Source organism: Podarcis bocagei (genome assembly GCF_964188305.1).
Source record: "Podarcis bocagei genome assembly, chromosome: 3".
Lineage (NCBI taxonomy): Eukaryota > Metazoa > Chordata > Lepidosauria > Squamata > Lacertidae > Podarcis > Podarcis bocagei.
In genome coordinates this window covers 110,736,232-110,757,020 of record NC_138127.1, presented here as the reverse complement: position 1 = coordinate 110,757,020, position 20,789 = coordinate 110,736,232, and the positions used below count along the sequence as shown (strand labels likewise).

General features: G+C 51.7%; 1 protein-coding gene across 2 annotated transcripts in view; it reads right to left on the bottom strand.

Moving 5' to 3' along the window:
• Positions 1–20,437, bottom strand: part of SCARA3 (scavenger receptor class A member 3) — a 129,223-nt gene extending 108,786 nt beyond the window's left edge. For both annotated transcript variants that reach the window (XR_014006502.1, XM_081188633.1), the window contains exons 1-2: positions 19,761–20,437; positions 996–1,052 (exon numbers count right to left, since the gene is read on the bottom strand). Coding sequence is in view for 1 of the 2 variants with exons in the window: in XM_081188633.1 (XP_081044759.1) it covers positions 996–1,052; positions 19,761–19,767 (64 nt within the window). In the remaining variant the exon portion in view is untranslated. The remainder of the gene's footprint in view (positions 1–995; positions 1,053–19,760) is intronic.
• Between the last annotated feature and the right edge of the window lie 352 nt (positions 20,438–20,789).

The window sequence follows — 20,789 nt, the reverse complement described above, 5'->3', positions numbered from 1 at the left end:
GATAAGTCACTGTAATTAGCTGTGTCAGAAATTGTGAATGATATATAATGTGCAATATGTACCTTACTCTCCCCTGGTGAATGGATGGGTGATGACATGAGCCAACAGTGTGACGCGGCAGCTAAAAAAGCCAATGCAATTCTGGGCTGCATCAATAGGAGTATAGCATCTAGATCAAGGGAAGTAATAGTGCCACTGTATTCTGCTCTGGTCAGACCTCATCTGGAGTACTGTGTCCAGTTCTGGGCACCACAATTCAAGAAGGACACTGACAAACTGGAACGTGTCCAGAGGAGGGCAACCAAAATGGTCAAAGGCCTGGAAACGATGCCTTATGAGGAACGGCTAAGGGAGCTGGGCATGTTTAGCCTGGAGAAGAGGAGGTTAAGGGGTGCTATGATAGCCATGTTCAAATATATAAAAGGATGTCACATAGAGGAGGGAGAAAGGTTGTTTTCTGCTGCTCCAGAGAAGCGGACACGGAGCAATGGATCCAAACCACAAGAAAGAAGATTCCACCTAAACATTAGGAAGAACTTCCTGACAGTAAGAGCTGTTTGACAGTGGAATTTGCTGCCAAGGAGTGTGGTGGAGTCTCCTGCTTTGGAGGTCTTTAAGCAGAGGCTTGACAACCATATGTCAGGAGTGCTCTGATGGTGTTTCCTGCTTGGCAGGGGGTTGGACTCGATGGCCCTTGGGGTCTCTTCCAACTCTAGGATTCTATGATTCTATGATTCTATTCTATGATTATAGACACAATGCAAGATGTGTGTTAGAGGAGATTTGTTATTAAACCATGCCAAAGGTATTTTTGTGTCTCTTCAGTGATTCCTTCTGTGTGGTCTACTCTGCACGCACTCTGTGGCATGTTTCAAACGCCCAATACTTTTATGTATGTTCCTTCTCTTAGCATCACCGCTTGCAAGCATGCGAGCGTACACACACACACACACACACACACTTCTTTTTTGGGCTCCCTGCCCAGCTGCTCTTACCATTTGGCCTGTATCTGAAAGATGGCATCTCGTCGTCTTCTCCAAAGAGGTCTTCCTCTGAAATACAAAACGAAAACATTGTTTTGTTAAAAATTAAGAAGGACAAAGTGCCGACCGTTTGACTTCACCCCAGAATGTGCACTCCTTCGTTGTCTCCTGAGACAGACAGGTGCCAATCAACCTACTCTGAATTTTTGGTCCGGAACCTCCTTCTGACCCACTTCCCTTGAGGCTTCCAGCCTTTTCCGAAAGCGCTAGATGGCCAAGTACAAGCGGGATGCTTCGGGGGGAAGAGCAAAGAGCTCAACCCCCCCCCCCCGGCTCTGTGTTTCTTGGACGCTGTGGTTCATTTAAGAGATGAGGGCGCACCAGGGATTTCTTTGCCAGCCGCAAGCCGGGCACTCTGACAAGGAGAATAAGAGCTGGCAGAGACGTCGGCCATCGAGGGATGAAGAAGACAGACGAAAGATTTCAAGAGCCCTCAGAGCGGGTTCCTCACCCAAAGCAGCTAGGCTTATGGTTTACAAACATACACACTGTTGTGGGCAGGGGTTCAGTCTAGATGATGCCCTGTGTCCCCCCTTCCAATTCCTGTGTTAGTCAGACAAGTTTAGTTACACAAGAAGGACCTTCGCTGGCCCCTTGAGTGTCCTCATCAACATCTCAAAAGAGGGAGCCAGGATGCGAGAGATGCAACTAAGTGAGGGGCTCCTTCGTGCTAATGCCACCTGGCTGCTAGGTAGGGGCGCACAGTATTGTGGGTGAGCAGGGGTGCCAACTTGAATAAAATATTGGGGGGACCCAGGTAAGCCCCACCCCACATAATGAAGGACATGACACGGGACACACGCACCATTTGAATGGCAAGGCCCATCAGTCTTGGGGGCCCCCGGACACCTGAAATATTTTATTGGGGAGGGTGAAGGGACTTCAGCTCCTAGGAGGTGGCGCCCATGTGTGTGAGGAACAGTGGGGGTTGGGTATGTTTATTTATTCTTATTTTTTCTTTATTTGCATTGCATTTGCGAATTCAGTTTTTCATGCTTAGTCAAAAGCAGAATTTCGGGAGAATTAAGGTAAGACAGTGCCATATGCTGCAGCCGTTGAAACTGATTAATAGTTCAGAAATACCCATTTAAACCTCTTTTTATATCCTCCTGTAAAACACACACACACATTGAATCCGCATTGCTTTGTTTGTGTGTTTTGCAGTTAATTACATCTTATATTTAACACTATTGTTTTTAACACTTGATTGGAAGCCGCCCAGAGTTGCTGGGGAAAATCAGCCAGATGGGTGGGGTATAAATAATAAATTATTATTATATAATTATTATTCTAAAAAACAGTTTTAAAAGGAAATGAAATGTGTAATTACCAAATGTTTCCCTGGTGACAAAGTTGGTTTACGTGTTGGGGTTTAGCTGCTTTGGTGGGAGCGTGGAGAGATCCCTCTCCTAATTTTGTGGGTTGTTACAAGGAAGAAATCACCAAAGCCACCATAGCGTACAAGAATTTGCAGAAAGAAATTTGCTTCTGGGGGGTGGGAATGACTAACATCTGATAGCTAACATTTGATAAACTAGCCGCTGCTGGTCTGAAGACTAAATAAAAAATTAAAAAATTAAATTGGAAAATGCAGCTGACATTATAGTAAAGGTAAAGGGACCCCTGACCATTAGATCCAGTCGCGGACGACTCTGGGGTTGTGGCGCTCATCTCGCTTTATTGGCCGAGGGAGCCAGCGTACAGCTTCCGGGTCATGTGGCCAGCATGACTAAGCCGCTTCTGGCAAACCAGAGCAGCGCACGGAAACACTGTTTACCTTCCCGTCACAGCGGTACCTATTTATCTACTTGCACTGTGTGCTTTCGAACTGCTAGGTTGGCAGGAGCAGGGACCGAGGAATGGGAGCTCACCCCATCATGGGGATTCGAACCACCGACCTTCTGATCGGCAAGTCCTAAGCTCTGTGGTTTAACCCACAGCGCCACCCGCGTCCCTTTTGACATTATAGTAGTCTCCCATTATTAGGTGTTGGGTATGTTTAGAAGGAAAAAGAGGACACTGAGAGGAGATAGCCCTTGAGATATTGGAAGATGGCTCTCCTATCACATGGAAGAGGGACCTCCGGGTACTGGGTGCTATATAAATTCAATAAATAATAATAAATAATACTAAAGATTTTCTCCTGCTCTTGGAGGATAGGACTCGAACCCACGGCTTCAAGTGACGAGAAAGGAGTTTACGACTCAACACATGGAAAAAACTTTCTGACAGTAAGAGCTGTTCAACAGTAGCACAGACTCCCTTGTGAATTCTCCTTGGAGGTTTTTAAGCAGAGATTGGAGGGCCATCTGTCATGGGTGCTCTAGCCGAGATTCCTGCCTTGCAGGGGTTGGACTGGATGACCTTTGGGGGTCCCTTGCAGCTTTACACTTCTATGATTCTAGATGGACCAATGGTCTGGCCTTGTATAAGGCAGCTATGGATGAGGGGGAAGGTTTCATTTCCAAAGGCACTCAGGGCACAGTTTATTTCAGCACCGTCTGCTATCGATTTTTCCTTTCCCTCTTGATCCTGCCTCTTGGCTCCATAAAGCCGAGGGGGGCTAGCGATAGGGCCATAAAAAAAAATGAAACACCTCAAAGCCAAATCAGAAATGCAACTCACGCCTTATATTTGAAAGCAACATAAGCCAGTCTCCCGCAACCTGGCTTCTCCCAGATGTTTCGAACTGCAAATCTGATCGGTCCCAGAATGTTGTGATAGGAATTTTATGGTCTTAGATATATGGTAATGTTCATAAGTGTACCAACCAAGCACGTACATAGATCAGCATAGGAAGACCGACCTGGAACCATTTTGGTTCCAGGTCAGTCTTCCCGGTCTTCCTTCCTAAACTGAGCAAATGTTTTCTCTGCAAGGTCAAAGTGGAAAAGCCTCCCCATTGTCTTTTCCTTCACAAATCCTGTCTTAAGGGTATGTCTGTGCATGAATAGGGTGTCAGCCTGTGACCTGGCCCAGGAACTAAGTATTTATCACTACAAAAGACTGGCCAGGCTACCCAGGAAATCCAATCAAGTAACCTGCCAGACAGGAGATAAACAATGACAGGAGAAAAACAATATTTAAATTTCTGATTTAGATCGCCTTTTTTGTGATGTAGGTATGATGTACCGTATTTTGCGCCCCATAGGACGCTCCAGCCCATAGGACGCACCTAGTTTTTTTTTGGGGTGGGAAATAAAGGAAAAAAAATTATTTCCCCCCCAGGTGCGGGGCTGGAAGAACCAGGTCCGGGAACAGTGGGAAGGCACGCTCTGCCTCCCCGCTGTCCCCCGAGCTTGTGGGGCTGGCGATGGGGAGAAGTGCGCTGACCCCGGGACTGCAGATGGCGGCGCAGATCTGCCTGCAGTCCCGGGACTGCAGATGGCGGCGCAAATCTGCCTGCAGTCCCGGGACGGCAGGCAGCTCCGCACCGCCATCTTGAGCGGGGCGGGACTTAGCGCCCCGCTCCGGATGGCGGCGCAGATCTGCCTGCAGTCCCGGGACTGCAGGCAGCTCTGCGTGGCCATCGGGAGCGGGGCGGGGCTTCGCCCCTGGCTCCCAGTGGCCGCGCAGAGCTGCACTGATCCCGGGACTGCAGGCAGCTCTGCGCCACCATCCGGAGCCGGGCGGGACTTCGCGCCCGGCTCCCGGTGGCCGCGCAGAGCTGCGCTGAGCCGGGGACTGCAGGCAGCTCTGCGCAACCCTCGGAGCCGGTCTCCCGATGGTTGCGCAGAGCTTCCTGAAGCCTGGAGAGCGAGAGGGGTCGGTGCGCACCGACCCCTCTCGCTCTCCAGGCTTCAGCGAAAGCCTGCATTCGCCCCATAGGACGCACACACATTTCCCCTTCATTTTTGGAGGGGAAAAAGTGCGTCCTATAGGGCAAAAAATACGGTATCTAAGGGGTGGTCTTAGGCAGTGGCGTAGCGTGGGGGGTGCAGGGGGGCCCGGCCGCACCGGGCGCAACATCTGGGGGTTAGGGTTAGGGGGCGCAAATCCACGGGTTAGGGGGCGCAAATTACTTGCTTGCCCCGGGTGCTGACAACCCACGCTACGCCACTGGTCTTAGGTTACACCCCTCCTTTCTGTGATGTATGTATGATGTTTCTGCGGGTGGTCTTGATCTACAGGATGGGAATTTCAAAAGTCTTTATAAGGCCTTGCATGCCACTTTTCTGGGTCCTCCTCCTTTCCTGCGTGAGGGGAGCAGCCTGTTGCAACAGATCAATAAAGATCAAGCTTACTAGCTGCTTTGCTTCTCAATATTCTCTGGTTGGCCTCTGTTATTCTCTCCTACCAGTAGGGAACCTACGTAAGGACTCTATATGGGCTCTTGGATACCCCATAAGGGAAAAGGGCAATTTTTGTTTACAACAATGTACAGGAATAGTGGAAACGGCTTTATGTTGAGTCAGGCTTGTACACACTGGTTGGCAGCGGCTCTCCGGGGTTTCAGGCAAGCCCTTCCTGCAGATGCCAGCGGGGAGTGAATCAATTTGGAACTCCCTGCCACTTGACGCCAGGCAAACGCTCTCCCTGTGCTCTTTTCAAGCACCGGCTAAAAACATTTTTGCTTAGGCAAGCCTCTCGAGACATGCAGAATGTGGACTTCTAAAAATCTGTTTTTAGTTGATTGGTGATTCTATATTATGAATGACTTACAGAGTTGTTTTTAAGTGGTGTATAAATTTTGTGAAATAAATACATACATAAACCTGGGTGCTAAACAGATGGCCCCGGGGAGTTGTAGTTCAAAGATTATGAATGGCGCCCGCTTGCTGGAGGCTGATGGAATCCATTAGCAGCAAACCAATGTCTCAGTTTGAGGGGGGAAAACAAATAATCACCGGTCACAAATTCAGACCCATTCCTCCAAGTGCCTACTAGGGTTAAAAAATTAAAAAGAGATGGTTTGACTTGCTCTGTCAGCAACGCAAGACTGGCGGACGTTTCTGAGCCAGAAAATAAAAATAAAAGGACAAACCAAGAGACTCAAAGAATCATAGAATGGTGGAGTTGGAATCCAATGAAACTGAATGTTGGGGTTTTCGGGAGAGATAAAACGATTTCTGCACGCAGCACAGAATTAAACCTGAAGCAGCGTCTCCACCCCCATCGTTCAGCCTGGACATTGAGGTCCAGCTCCCAGGGCCTTCTGGCGGTTCCCTCGCTGCGAGAAGCCAAGTTACAGGGAAGCAGCGGAGGGCCTTCTCGGTGGTGGCACCCCCCCCCTGTGGAACACCCTCCCTTCAGATGTGAAGGAAATAAGCAGTTATCCCATCTTTAGAAGACATCTGAAGGCAGCCCTGTTTAGGGAAGTTTTTAATGTTTGAAGTTTTATTCTGTTATTAGTGTTGGAAGCCACCCAGAGTGACTGGGGAAACCCAGCCAGATGTGCAGGGTATAAATAATAAATTATTATTATTATTATCATTGCTTATTTCAACTCATTTGTGGAAACAACTCAGAGGCCATGAAAGAAGGAAGGTTAACACTTCTGGGTTGGCGCCTCTGGCAATGGCGGATTTCCTCTGATCGGGAGGAATCCGTTCCGTGGAAATCAGGGTCTGAACCGCCACGGCGAGGCGGAGACCCATTAAAAATCACAGGCGGGAGAAGCCTGCGGACGTGGGATTCAGCTGGCACCTTTTGCGCCTCCCCTACTTGCGGGGAAACCCGGTTTCGGGGATCCGGAGTGACGTGGGGTGAGTGGCGCGGTGCTTCGAATCGACTGCTTCTTTCACGGAGTGAAGCCACATTGCTGTTGCCGGAGAGCGCTGACTTTTTCCTGTGGACAATTGGATTTTAAACAACTGCCCGAGAGTAGAACAGAAAATTGGACTATAAAATTTCTTAATTTGGCACCGAAGCGGGAAGGTCTAAACAGGAAGTCCGCCTTCCGCTTTTGTAAATAGATTGAAGCAAAGACATGGCAAGCTAGAGTCTGGAAAGTCGTTTGTAAAGGATTAAATTTTCATCATTTAAAATTACTGAACCCCCCTTGGAAGCAGGAGAAGAGGGGCGAACCTTTTTTAGACTGTCTAAACCTGCAGAAGAGAGAGTAAAGAAAGGTAAATTTCCACCGTCTTGAACCTGGGAGCGGGGTGTCAGGACAGACGTTTTGGGGAAGTTCATTGACTGTGGACAAACATTTTTGACAGATAGTCAAAAGAAGAGAAACATATTGATTCCATTGTTCCCTTTCGCATTTGAAAGGAACAAAATATCTGAAAAAGGAAAACTTTGTTGCTAGATCTGCTTTTAAAAAAAAGAAGAAGAAGAAGATGGATACAAATAGAAATTGTTTTCCCTAGAGGGAGCCTGTGAAACTGTTATTAGAGTCGAACTGGGGAGCTTTGCAGCTGTAGAGATTAAAGATCGTGGGACCAGACTTCGACCTTGAACAAGAATGTGCTTAGAGGAGGCTTTGGTGCTTGCTCTCTGCAAGACGAGTGCTTTATTGGAACAGTTACATGAGAAGATGGATTTGATGACTGTTGCGGTCAGAAATTTTGGACAGGCAGTGGGTACCTATATAGAACCCACTCAGGAATTAATCCAGGAATGTGCTTTGACAGATCAGATAAAGGAGGAGGTTGTTGCTGAACCCCAAGTAGAAGAAATGGAGAGAGCTGTGGCCCAGCAGGAACATGAGCTGTTGGATTCGACGAATGAACCTGGAAAAAGTCAGATTTGGAGAGATGGAGTTCTGTTTGGCTTGGAGATGGGGGGCTGGATGGATCCCCCTATGCAGGGATGTTTTGACCTTTCGAGTCTGGCTTTGGGCCGGGGGGAGTTCGGAGTTGTGGGGGCCCTTAACTTTGGAGGGACTTTGAAACATGCCTTTAAATATTATATGGATTTCAGTGTTGACTATGGAAAAGGGGCTGACTTGTCAAGAAGGGACAAAGATATTGTCAAGTTGGAGTCTCCCCGAGTGAAAGGAAGGAAATTAAGAATAAGATCAGCAGAAGACAAAGCTTGGATTCTGCTGGCTGTGTTAAGTTGTGGGTGAGCATATCAGACGACACAGCGATTCTTCAAACAGCTCTTGTTTATTCACAGGCCAGAACAGAACTGAACTGAAGGGTTCAGCCAGCCTGCTTATATAGAGCTCCACTACAACGCAACTGCTGCTGCTGCACTGTGAGTTGGGAAGGCCGCTCCCTCCTCAGGCTGATTCCACCAGGCCCAGGGGGTGGGGCCTAGACTGACTCACCACCGCCACAGCTTAAGAGGCCTCATGAGGCACTGGGACACCACTGCTGCTGCTGCACCGTGAGTTGGGAAGGCCGCTCCCTCCTCAGGCTGATTCCACCAGGCCCAGGGGGCGGGGCCAGACTGACTCACCACTGCCACAGCTTAAGAGGCCTCATGAGGCACTGGGACACCACTGCTGCTGCTGCACTGTGAGTTGGGAAGGCCGCTCCCGCCTCAGGCTGATTCCACCAGGCCCAGGGGGCGGGGCCAGACTGACTCACCACTGCCACAGCTTAAGAGGCCTCATGAGGCACCGGGACACCACTGCTGCTGCTGCACTGTGAGTTGGGAAGGCCGCTCCCGCCTCAGGCTGATCCCACCAGGCCCAGGGGGCGGGGCCAGACTGACTCACCACTGCCACAGCTTAAGAGGCCTCATGAGGCACCGGGACACCACTGCTGCTGCTGCACTGTGAGTTGGGAAGGCCGCTCCCTCCTCAGGCTGATCCCACCAGGCCCAGGGGGCGGGGCCAGACTGACTCACCACTGCCACAGCTTAAGAGGCCTCATGAGGCACCGGGACACCATTGCTGCTGCTGCACTGTGAGTTGGGAAGGCCGCTCCCTCCTCAGGCTGATCCCACCAGGCCCAGGGGGCGGGGCCAGACTGACTCACCACTGCCACAGCTTAAGAGGCCGCACGAGGCACCGGAACACCACTGCTGCTGCTGTACTGTGAGTTGGGAAGGCCGCTCCCTCCTCAGGCTGATTCCACCAGGCCCAGGGGGCGGGGCCTAGACTGACTCACCACTGCCACAGCTTAAGAGGCCGCACGAGGCACCGGAACACCACTGCTGCTGCTGTACTGTGAGTTGGGAAGGCCGCTCCCTCCTCAGGCTGATTCCACCAGGCCCAGGGGGCGGGGCCAGACTGACTCACCACTGCCACAGCTTAAGAGGCCGCACGAGGCACCGGAACACCACTGCTGCTGCTGCACTGTGAGTTGGGAAGGCCGCTCCCTCCTCAGGCTGATTCCACCAGGCCCAGGGGGCGGGGCCAGACTGACTCACCACTGCCACAGCTTAAGAGGCCGCACGAGGCACCGGAACACCACTGCTGCTGCTGCACTGTGAGTTGGGAAGGCCGCTCCCTCCTCAGGCTGATTCCACCAGGCCCAGGGGGCGGGGCCAGACTGACTCACCACTGCCACAGCTTAAGAGGCCTCATGAGGCACCGGAACACCACTGCTGCTGCTGCACTGTGAGTTGGGAAGGCCGCTCCCTCCTCAGGCTGATCCCACCAGGCCCAGGGGGCGGGGCCAGACTGACTCACCACTGCCACAGCTTAAGAGGCCTCATGAGGCACTGGGACACCATTGCTGCTGCTGCACTGTGAGTTGGGAAGGCCGCTCCCTCCTCAGGCTGATCCCACCAGGCCCAGGGGGCGGGGCCAGACTGACTCACCACTGCCACAGCTTAAGAGGCCGCACGAGGCACTGGGACACCATTGCTGCTGCTCCACCGTGGGGGTTGAGGAAGGCCGCTCCCTCCTGTAGGCACACTCCTCCAGGCCTAGGGGGCGGGGCCCACACTCGCCACCGCTACTGCTTTAAGGACACTGATGTTGCCGCGGCAAATGCTTAATATGTTTTTATATATTTTAAAATGTTTTATAGGGGTTTTTATTTTTTACTTTGCTGTCCCACCGTGAACGGTGGTTTTTATTGATGTATTTCTATTTTGTTCTGTTTTAGTTTGGTTTGGGGTTGGCTATTGAGTGGGGTGGGGATTTGTTGTGTTGGTACAATTGTTTTGATTTGACTTGTTTCTATTCTGTAAATGGAGGTTGGTTTGAGGCTTGGGATTGCTACCGTAGTGGGGCGAGGGAGGTATGGCGGTGGGGGCAGATGTCATAGGCGAAGGGGATCGAGATATGGATATGCTCGTACCCCTTCCAATCTGCGCCCCATCCCGAGGGACGAAGGTAGGGTGAGCAAGGATTACTCACCTCCGTCACTGGTGTTGTGCAATGCCAGGTCTATAGGCAAAAAAACCGCCACCCTGCGAGACTTCTTCACCTCGCAGGGGGTTGACCTGGCTTGTGTGACGGAGACCTGGGTGCGCGAAGGGGAAACCGTTACCTTACGAGAGATGGCGCCCCCAGGTTTCTCCGTCCTCCACCAGTCGCGGACTGTGGGCCGGGGGGGAGGGGTGGCATTATTAATCCGAGAAGATTGTTCTTTCAGGGCTCTGCCATCGCCATCGATCCCCGGCATTGAATGTGTTGGCCTAGTGTGGGGCTCCGAGGTGAGCTTGGCTGTCTGGCTGGTGTACCGGCCACCTAGCGCACCAGCAGCCACCCTTTCAGGCCTGTTGGAGGCGGTGGCCGGCTGGGCCTTGGAGTTCCCCAACCTATTGGTACTGTGGGACTTCAACATCCATGCTGATGCCACTCCCTCCTCACAGGCTCTGGACCTGGTGTCTTCCATGGCGACACTAGGGCTCTCCCAGTTTGTTTCGGGCCCCACACATCAAGCAGGCCACACGCTGGATTTGATCTTTGGCGCCGGTATAGATGTGATCATGTCTCCCTCGATGAAGGTGCCATGGTCTGATCACTACGCACTGAAAGCCAGGATTGATTTTCCACCCCCACCCCGCTTAGGTGGCGAGCCAATTTGGGCTCGCCCGCGGAGGCTGATGGACCCTGATAGATTCCGTCAGGCCTTGCGGGACCTTGCTCCCCCTGGCGACTCATTGACTGAGCTTGTTGAGGGCTGGAATACCCAGCTCCTGGCAGCCATCGATGAGATCGCACCTAAGCGCCCTCTGCGACCCCGCAGAAACCGGGCCCCCTGGTTTACCGAGGAGCTTCGGAAAATGAAGCGGGACCTCAGACGGCTAGAGCGAGTATGGCGGGGTGCCCGTGACGGAGCCTCAAGAACATCTTATAGGGTTTTTATGAAAACCTATGAGATGGCAGTGAAGGCCGCTAAGAAGTCTTACTTCTCGGCCTCCATTGCATCCGCTAGCTCTCGCCCGGCGCAATTATTTAGCATAATTCGGTCTCTAACGTCCGTTGAAGGACAGCCAAATTTAAATAACAATCTGACACACAGCTGTGAGGCATTTGCGAGCTTTTTTGCGGAGAAGGTCCTGTTGCTCCGCCATGACCTCCCTTGCCAATTTGGATACAATAAAGGAACTGGAGGCCCCTCGACTGTCCTCGGGTCCAGTATTGGACCACTTTGACCGGATATCTCCAGCCGATGTGGACAGATTCCTCCAAGCTGGAAAGCCCACCACCTGTCCTCTTGACCCGTGCCCGTCATGGCTGATTAGAGCGTGTCCAGACGAGGTGCGGGCCCCCCTGGGGGATATCATCAATTTGTCCCTTGGCACCGGGATATTCCCAGGGGACCTGAAGGAGGCGGTGGTGCGTCCGCTCTTAAAGAAAACATCGTTAGATCCCTTAGATCTATCCAATTACCGCCCGGTCTCGAATCTTCCATTCCTGGGTAAGGTGATTGAGAGAGCGGTTGCTGAACAGCTTGGTAGGTTTCTGGATGAAACATCTGCTTTGGATCCATTCCAGTCCGGCTTCCGTGCTGGTCATGGGACCGAGACGGCTCTGGTCGCCCTAACAGATGATCTCCGCAGGCAGCTGGATCGAGGCGGGTCGGGGCTGCTGATTCTTCTAGATCTGTCAGCAGCCTTTGACATGGTCGATCACGAACTCCTGGACCACCGCCTTGCCGACGTGGGGATCCAGGGCACAGTCCTTCAATGGCTGCGCTCGTTTCTCTCTGTTCGGGGACAGAGGGTGGCGCTTGGGGGGGAATTGTCATCGCGTCACTCCTTGGTGTGTGGAGTGCCTCAGGGTGCGATTCTCTCCCCGATGCTTTTTAACATCTTTATGCGCCCCCTCGCCCAGCTTGTCCGGAGTTTTGGGCTGGGTTGCCATCAGTATGCTGATGACACCCAACTCTATCTCTTGATGGATGGCCATCCTAACTCGGCCCCAGACACACTGACCAGATGTCTGGAAGCTGTGGCTGGATGGTTACGTGGGAGCCGGTTGAAGTTAAATCCTTCGAAGACAGAGGTCCTCTGGCTGGGGCGGGACGATATGGGATCGAGGGGGCAACTCCCATCTCTTGCGGGGGTGCAATTAGTGCCAGCACCGTCTGTTAAGAGTTTGGGTGTAATCTTCGATACCTCCCTCTCTATGGAGGCGCAGATTACAGCTATAACAAAGGCGGCATTTTTCCATCTCCGCCAAGCTAAGCAGTTGGCCCCTTATCTCTCTCGCCCTGACCTAGCCACTGTGATCCATGCGACGGTCACCTCCAGACTGGATTATTGTAACTCGCTCTACGTGGGGCTGCCCTTGAGACTGACCCAGAAACTCCAGCGGGTGCAGAATGCCGCAGCGAGACTCCTTACGGGGTCTTCGCTGCGGGATCACATTCATCCGGTGCTATACCAGCTGCACTGGCTCCCGGTGGAGTACAGGATCAGGTTTAAGGTGCTGGTTTTAACCTTTAAAGCCCTATACGGCCTAGGACCCTCGTACCTACGGGACCGCCTCTCCTGGTATGCCCCACAGAGAAACCTACGGTCTACAAATAATAACACCCTCAAGGTCCCAGGCCTCAGAGAGGTTAGGCTGGCCTCAACTAGAGCCAGGGCCTTCTCGGCTGCAGCTCCAACCTGGTGGAATGCTCTGACACAAGAGACCAGGGCCCTGCGGGACTTGACATCTTTCCGCAGGGCCTGCAAGACAGAGTTGTTCCGCCAGGCCTTTAGTCAGGGCGCAGCCTGACCCCCTCCTCTGGCAACCTGCACAGAATTTTGTTTAATCGGTTGCCACCAATGTGATTTTAACTAATTTTTATAATGAAATTTTTTTAGAATGTGTCATTATTTGATTGTTTATTTGATTGTTGTTAGCCGCCCTGAGCCCGGCTCAGCTGGGGAGGGCGGGATATAAATAAAATTTATTATTATTATTATTAATAACAACTTTCTGTAACTACCCAATCACTGAATGTCACTTTCAATCCCTTATTTGCATATTTGGACCTGAACTATCTACAGTATCCCCCTGCTGGCCCAGGGTGAGAACTTCAGTACATAACAGGCTGAGTTCCCCATTGGCGCATCTGGTTGGTCATGCTGAGAAGAGATGCTGGAGTAGATGGGCTTTTGGCCTGATCCAGCGGGATCTTATGAGGTCAGGGGCAGGCATCAGTACTGGGCCCTGGCAGATGATGATGAGAATAATAATAATAACAACAGGTAAAGGTAAAGGGACCCCTGTCCATTAGGTCCAGTCCTGGCAGACTCTGGGGTTGTGGCGCTCATCTCGCTTTATTGGCCGAGGGAGCCGGCGTACAGCTTCTGGGTCATGTGGCCAGCAGGACTAAGCCGCTTCTGGCGAACCAGAGCAGCGCACGGAAACACCATTTACCTTCCTGCCGGAGTGGTACCTATTTATCTACTTGCACTTTGACGTGCTTTCGAACTGCTAGGTTGGCAGGAGCAGGGACTGAGCAACGGGAGCTCACCCCGTCGCGGGGATTCGAACTGCCGACCTTCTGATCGGCAAGTCCTAGGCTCTGTGGTTTAACCCACAGCGCCACCCGTGTCATAATAATAATAATAATAATAATAATAATAATAATAATAATAATAATAATAATAATTTTTATTTATACCCCGCCCTGCATGACCAGAGCTGGGCTCAGGGCGGCTAACCCCAGTAAAATTACAGTAAAAACATAATAGGGGAAAAAAACCAATTTAAAATACAGGTTAAAATGCAATTTAAATGCAGCCTCATTTTGATAGTAGCCCATAAATCAAAACCGTAAGGGGAGGGAAACATAAGGGCCAGACTGAGTCCAAACCAAAGGCCAGGCGGAACAGCTCTGTCTTGCAGGCTCTGCGGAAAGATGCCCCAGATTGCCAGGTGCTGGCTCTCCTCGCTGCCCTACACACCTGAGACAGGAGCCCCTGTCTTGGCCTCACCCAGGTGGCTGCCCAGAGGGTGGGCATTGTGTTCCGCCAGGCCTTGCGCCCCCTTGGCATTCTCATGGTTACCGTGAGCTTGAGTGCCCGGACTTTGATGTGGATCGAAATCAATCCAGCAAAGGGGTTTGCAAAGAGCCTTTCAACATCTGACGGGCTTCCTTGGGTCAACAGCTTATGAAACCCCCATCTTCCCTTACATCAACAAGGGGAAGGGAGAAGCGGTCTGGCCAGGTGCAGGCTGTTTTCCAGAGCAGCAGACCTGGCACCCGCATTTATCCTCCTGCGGCGAAGGCAAGCAAATATTTGCCATCTGAAGGACAGAGGGCTGCCAGGTGAAAATCTTAGCGCCGAGGGGCACCCTGGAGATTTGGGGTCCAAAGTCAGAGGCATACGCTGCTCCCTGTGGAAAGGATCTGCCAAAGGAGTACCTGTGATCTAGCTGTGTTTCCCATTGTGCCCGATGAAGAGACCTGTGCAGCTCGAAAGCTTGCTTGCACAGGAACAGACTCCCTCGTAAGGTGATGGGCTATCGTTCCTTGGAGGTTTTCAAGCAGAGGCTGGATAGCCATCTGTTGGGGATTCTTTCACTGTGATTCCTGCGATTGGGCTAGATGACCTCTGGGGATCCCTTCCAGTGCTACAATTCTATTCCTCCTACCAAATGAGTTGTTTCAGGAAAGGGCCAAGTTGCTTCTCTGCCTGGAGGCATAGAAACTGATAGCCTTATTCAATTTGTCTAATCTGACTTTAAAGCCATAAAAATTACTAGACGCCACAGGAATTTGTGGTGTTGAATTCCAAAGCGCCGTGTGAATCATAGAGCTGCCGTGTTGGAAGAGACCATCCAAGGACGGAATTGTTGTTGCAGGAATTTATTTATAGGTTGGGGGGGGGGGTTGCCCCTCCAGCAGATCTCATGCAACCCTCTACCAAAACCAGCGCAATCACTTTTGTGACTTTTGTGATTTGTCTCCACAAAACACCCCATCACAGTTTCTTCCTATCTATTCAAAGGGCCTCTGTTGCACGATACCAAATGTAAGAATTCACTGATAAATGTATCTATGTACTGGCTCACTGGGAAAACTTCAGAAATTCATATAGACATGTGAGCTCAGCAGCCCCTCTGCCTGAGTGATAATTCCTGGCATCCTGATACCTGAGTGCCAGACAGGTAGCCATTCCAGAAATAACAAACCAAGATGAAGACAAAAGGGTGTGATGAACTTGGCTGGGAAACAGGGAAATGTAAAGATCTCTTTTGTTTCACTTGATTGGTGTTTGGTGGAGGGCAAGGGGAACCATGGGGCAGGGTCCAGGATGCTCAGATTCCTGCCACCAGACCTCCCCTTTCATGATGTAACCGTGATGTATGAGTGATGTAGTTTGGGGGGGTGTAACATGGGGATTAGGTAAAGGTAAAAGGACCCCTGACCATTAGGTCCAGTCGTGGCTGACTCTGGGGTTGCGGCGCTCATCTCGCTTTATTGGCCAAGGGAGCCGGCGTACAGCTTCCGGGTCATGTGGCCAGCATGACTAAGCCACTTCAGGTGAACCAGAGCAGCGCACGGAAACGCCGTTTACCTTCCCACCGGAGCGGTACATATTTATCTACTTGCACTTGACGTGCTTTCGAACTGCTAGGTTGGCAGGAGCAAGGACTGAGCAACGGGAGCTCACCCCGTCGTGGGGATTCAAACCGCCGACCTTCTGATCGGCAAGTCCTAGGCTCTGCGGTTTAACCCACAGCGCCACCCACGTCCCAACTTGGGGATTAGCAGCTAATAAAAGTCTGGGGGCTCTTTTGTTCGGGGCTTCCATCTTGTTCCACCTGGTGGCAGGTGGGAGTCCTGTCACAACAGTCTTCAGTAAAGACCAAGCCTACTGGCTGCTGTTTTGCTTTGGTATTCCTGGCTGGTGTCCTTGTTTTTTGTCCAAGGGAGCCCTCAGATTTCTCCACTAACAGTGTGAATCTGCCTGCTTGGCTACATGATCCTCACAGGGGTCTAGCTTTAGGAGCTGAGAAGAGGAAGAGGTTTCTCTGCCTATTCTCCCCATGCCTGTGCATAGTTTTCTAAACCTGTCACATACCCCTTTATTTGCCCCAAATTATCATCATCATCATCATCATCATCATCATCATCATCAAATTAATAAGCTCCAAACCCACAAATGCTCATCAAAGTCCAGCCCAATACTCAGCCCTTCCTCTTCCCCAGCATAATTGCAGATTGTCTCTCTTCTGAGTGATTATAGCATGGACGGGGTCCACAAAAATCAGGGTGAACTCCAGGAGGCCTTTGAAGGAGAGCAAACAAGGATCAGGCCCTCCATTTGGAAATGAGATGATTGCTAGCTTGAACTCCCAGGACTGGTGAGTTTGCGAGATGCAGGCCTTTAATTTATTTATTTATTGTAAACTCCGGGTTGGGGATCTGGTAATGACAGGGTTCTGTTAGCCAAAAATGAAGCTCTGCAGTGCGTGCAAGACGAAGAGAGCTCCGAATCTTTGTTTGGACAGGAGCAGCTTTTAAGGCAAAGAAACAGGGATTGTTCTGCATATCATCTGGGTAGGGGGCTGGAGTTAGGGCAGGGGGCTGGAATCCACAGATCTGGAAGAATGACTCCGGGTCTGGTCTGGTTGCCCAACTCCCATTCATTTGCAAAAAGGAGACATTGCTGGCATCCAATGCAGCTGAATGCTGGAAGATTTGGGAAAGATAAAAGAAACTTCATCTTCACGCTGCACATTGTTAAACTATGGAACTCCCTGTCACAGGAGGCAGTGATGGCAGCCAACCTAGATGGCTTTGAAAGAGGATTAGACAGATTTGTGGAGGAGGATATACCGTATTTTTCGCTCTATAACACGCACCCGACCATAACACGTACATAGTTTTTAGAGGAGGAAAATCCGTAGGCATGCCACCCGTAGGCATTCCCTCCATAACACGCACAGACATTTCCCCTTACTTTTTAGGAGGAAAAAAGTGAGTGTTATGGTGCAAAAAATACGGTAAATTGTGATAAGAATTTTAAGGTCTTAGATATATAATGTACCAACCAAGCACATACATAGATCAGCACAGGAAGACCGACCTGAAACCAATTTTGATTCCCAGACTGACCAAATGTTTTCTCTGCAAGATCAAAGGAAAATGGAAAAGCCTCCCATTGTCTTTTCCTTCACAAATCCTGTCTTAAGGGTATGTCTGTGTTTGAATAGGGTGTGAACCTGTGACATGGCCTACATAGGCCACAAAATGCAACAATAAATACATACAGTGCACTTCTAACCATGTCTGCTCTACTCAGAAGTCCTATTGAAATCAGTAAGTTTACTCCCAGGTATGTGGGGTTAGGGGGGACGTGGGTGGCGCTGTGGGTTAAACCACAAAGCCTAGGGCTTGCCGATTAGAAGGTCGGCAGTTTGAATCCCTGCGACGGGGTGAGCTCCCGTTGCTCGGTCCCTGCTCCTGCCAACCTAGCAGTTCGAAAGCACGTCAAGTGCAAGTAGATAAATAGGTACCGGTCCGGCGGGAAGGTAAACGGCGTTTCCGTGCGCTGCTCTGATTCGCCAGAAGTGGCTTAGTCAGGCTGGCCACATGACCCGGAAGCTGTACGCTGGCTCCCTCGGCCAATAAAGCGAGATGAGCGCCGCAACCCCAGAGTCGGCCACGACTGGATCTAATGGTCAGGGGTCTCTTTACCTTTACCTTTATGTGGGGTTTATTTTCCCACAAGTCAGGTTGTGATTGTAGAGTTGGAAGGGACCCCTAAGGGGCATCTAGTCCAGCCCCCTGCAATGCAGGAATCCCAGCTGAATCATCCATGACAGATGGCCACCCAACCTCTGCTTTGAAACCTCGGATTAAGGCATTCTTCAGCTGTGATTCCTGTACTGTAGGGGTTGGACTGGATGACCTTTGGGGGTCCCTTCCAACTCTACAATTCTGTGACTGCACGGCGGCAGAACCGGCCCGCAGCAATCCCAGAGGGTTGCGCTTGCAGGATGAGAGCGAGGGAAAAGGGAACTTCAGGGCGTGTTCAGGACTGAGAAGCTGCCTGGGCCAAGAGCAGATTCAAACGGCGCTTCTGCAATTTCCTGCACCAGGAACCCAGCGACATTTGCGGGCTCAAGTTTCAAGCCCGCAATTATGAGTATCAGCGCTAAACGATGCGTCTTGCGCACGGACGAGAAACAGCCCCGTCCAGTCCCCTCCATCTGTTTTTCTGGTAATTTGCACACTGAAATCTGAGCTGTACGTTTGATCTCTGAAGTCAGACGAAGAGAAAAAAATAGTGGGAGGGGAGGTGGGTGGATGTCCTGAGGACTGGAAGGCAAGCAATAAGCCGCTGTTGTAGCCAGAGCTGTGAGCCCTCCGCGTAACCCCACCGGCCCCGCCTCTCCCGCCCACTTCCCCCTCCCCACCCCCGCCTCTTGTGTTTCCTCAGACCCCTGGTAGCAATTCCTGACTGCCTTCCTCGCCCAGTCTCCCTCGGCATTGCCTTCCTCGGACAAACATCTCGGGGGCTCCGGCGTTTGCAAAGCGGACGCTCATTTTGAATTCAGCGCCTGGGAGATTTAGGCTGTGAGCACATCGCCATCTTAAAACGCAGCTGGGGTTTTCTTTTGCCCAGTTTGGATCGAAGCTGGTTTTTTTTTTGGGGGGGGAATACATCAAATCACAGCCTTTCGTAAGAAATGACAGGAAAGATATGAATTATAGAAATGTGGACTTGGAAGGGACCCCAGGGGTCATCTAGCCTAACCCCCCTTCAATGCAGGAATCTCAGCTAAAGCATCCCCAAACATTCCTCGTAAGGCTTCGTTTTCAGAACCTTTATAATCTCGGTCGCCCTCATCTGCACACCTTTCAGCTTCTCAATATCCTCCTAAAATTGTGGTGCCCAGAACTGGACACAGGACTCCAGGTGGGGTCTGATCAAGGCAGAATAGAGTGGGACTATTCCTTCCTTTGACCTGGGCACTACAAGTTGTTGACTGTGGCTGACATCATGTCTGTAGAGTCAACCAGAAGATTTCAGGCTCAGAAGTGCACCCAGGACTCCTCTCACAGCGGGTGCCATGCGTTCAATCCCGGCCAGCCCAAGTCAGTTGGACGCGCAAGGCAGAAAATCCAAAGAGATCTACTACGCCTTTGCCCAGGTTCCTTAATGTCCAGCGGGACATTCTCCAGTGCGAACCTCAGGGCAGGTGACAGATCATAACTGCATAGCTGTCAACGTTTCCCTTTTTTAAAGGGAAATCCCCTTATTCCGAATAGGATTCCTCGCAAGAAAAGGGAAAAGTTGACAGCAATGTAACTGTGGCTCTGAAGAGCTGCGTCAATTCTAAACAAGCCTCAGATCCCTAAAGGGAGACCTTTCTTTCATTTCCAAAAGGGTCGCCACCGTTTTCTCTTGCAGCGGAAGCGACAAAGAGCTCTGTGGAAGCCAGCAGCCTCGCTGCCTCCGACTCACCTTTCATGATCCTCCCCTCGAGGAGAACTGCGACCCCCACGACCCAGTCCGAGCCGCTTCTACCGAAACAAGCGAGCGAGCGAGGGAGGTTCGACTTCGGTAGGCCTTGCAGGTGAAGAGGCGCAGCTTGCCAGACGTCTCTGGTCCTCGAGGATGGAGCTCAGAGGATCGCGCCGCATCCCAGCAGCGCATCCCAGAGACACCGGACGCGGCTCGGGGAACAGAGCATCGCGGCTCCGGAGCGTGGAGTGGACATCCTTTCCCCGCACCCCGCTCCACAGCAGCCTGGAGAAGGGGGTCCTCGCTTCCATCCAGCGCTGCTAAAAGTGGGCCATTTTTTTTCACCTGGCCATCGGTGCGCCGAGGGAGGTGGCGGCGAGACTCACCCCTTCAGTGCCCCATGAAGGTGGCTGGGTTCTCCTTCCTCCTCCTGGCTAAACATCCACCCCCTGCCTGGCTCCCCTCGCCCCAGAGAGTGGCCTTCAGTCAGTGCGCAAAGAGCCGCATCTCTGCTGCCTCGAGGGCGCACGGCTCTCTCCCCTCTCCTGCGTGCTGCCCCTGGGCCATTGCCCAGACAAACTTCCTCGCGCTTTCAAAACAGGGCGAGTGGCTCCTCTATATGCCAGCCGCCTCTCCGGCTGGCTGGAGCCTTCCCTCCCATGGCCGCTGCCCCCAAATCCAGCAGGGGGTGGGGGTGGGGGAGGGATGGAGGGAGGGGAGGAAAGGGAGGCGAGGCGGCCTTGGAGCTTTGCCGAAATATGCGCTGGGTCCCCTCCCTCCAGCCCTAATTGCTAACAAATGTCCTCTTCACCGGGGAAGGGGGGAGAGGAGGGGGAGAGAAAGAGGCAAGCAGGAGGCAGGCAGTGGGGGGGAGGAGATGGGGGGATCCGGGGTCTCCCCACCCTCCAAGCATGCCCTTTCTGGAGGGGCCTAAGAATAGCCTACTGGGTCAGGCCAATGGCCTACCTAGTTCAGTGTCCTGTCCTCATAGGAGCCAACCAGATGCATGTGGAAAAACTGCAGGCAGGA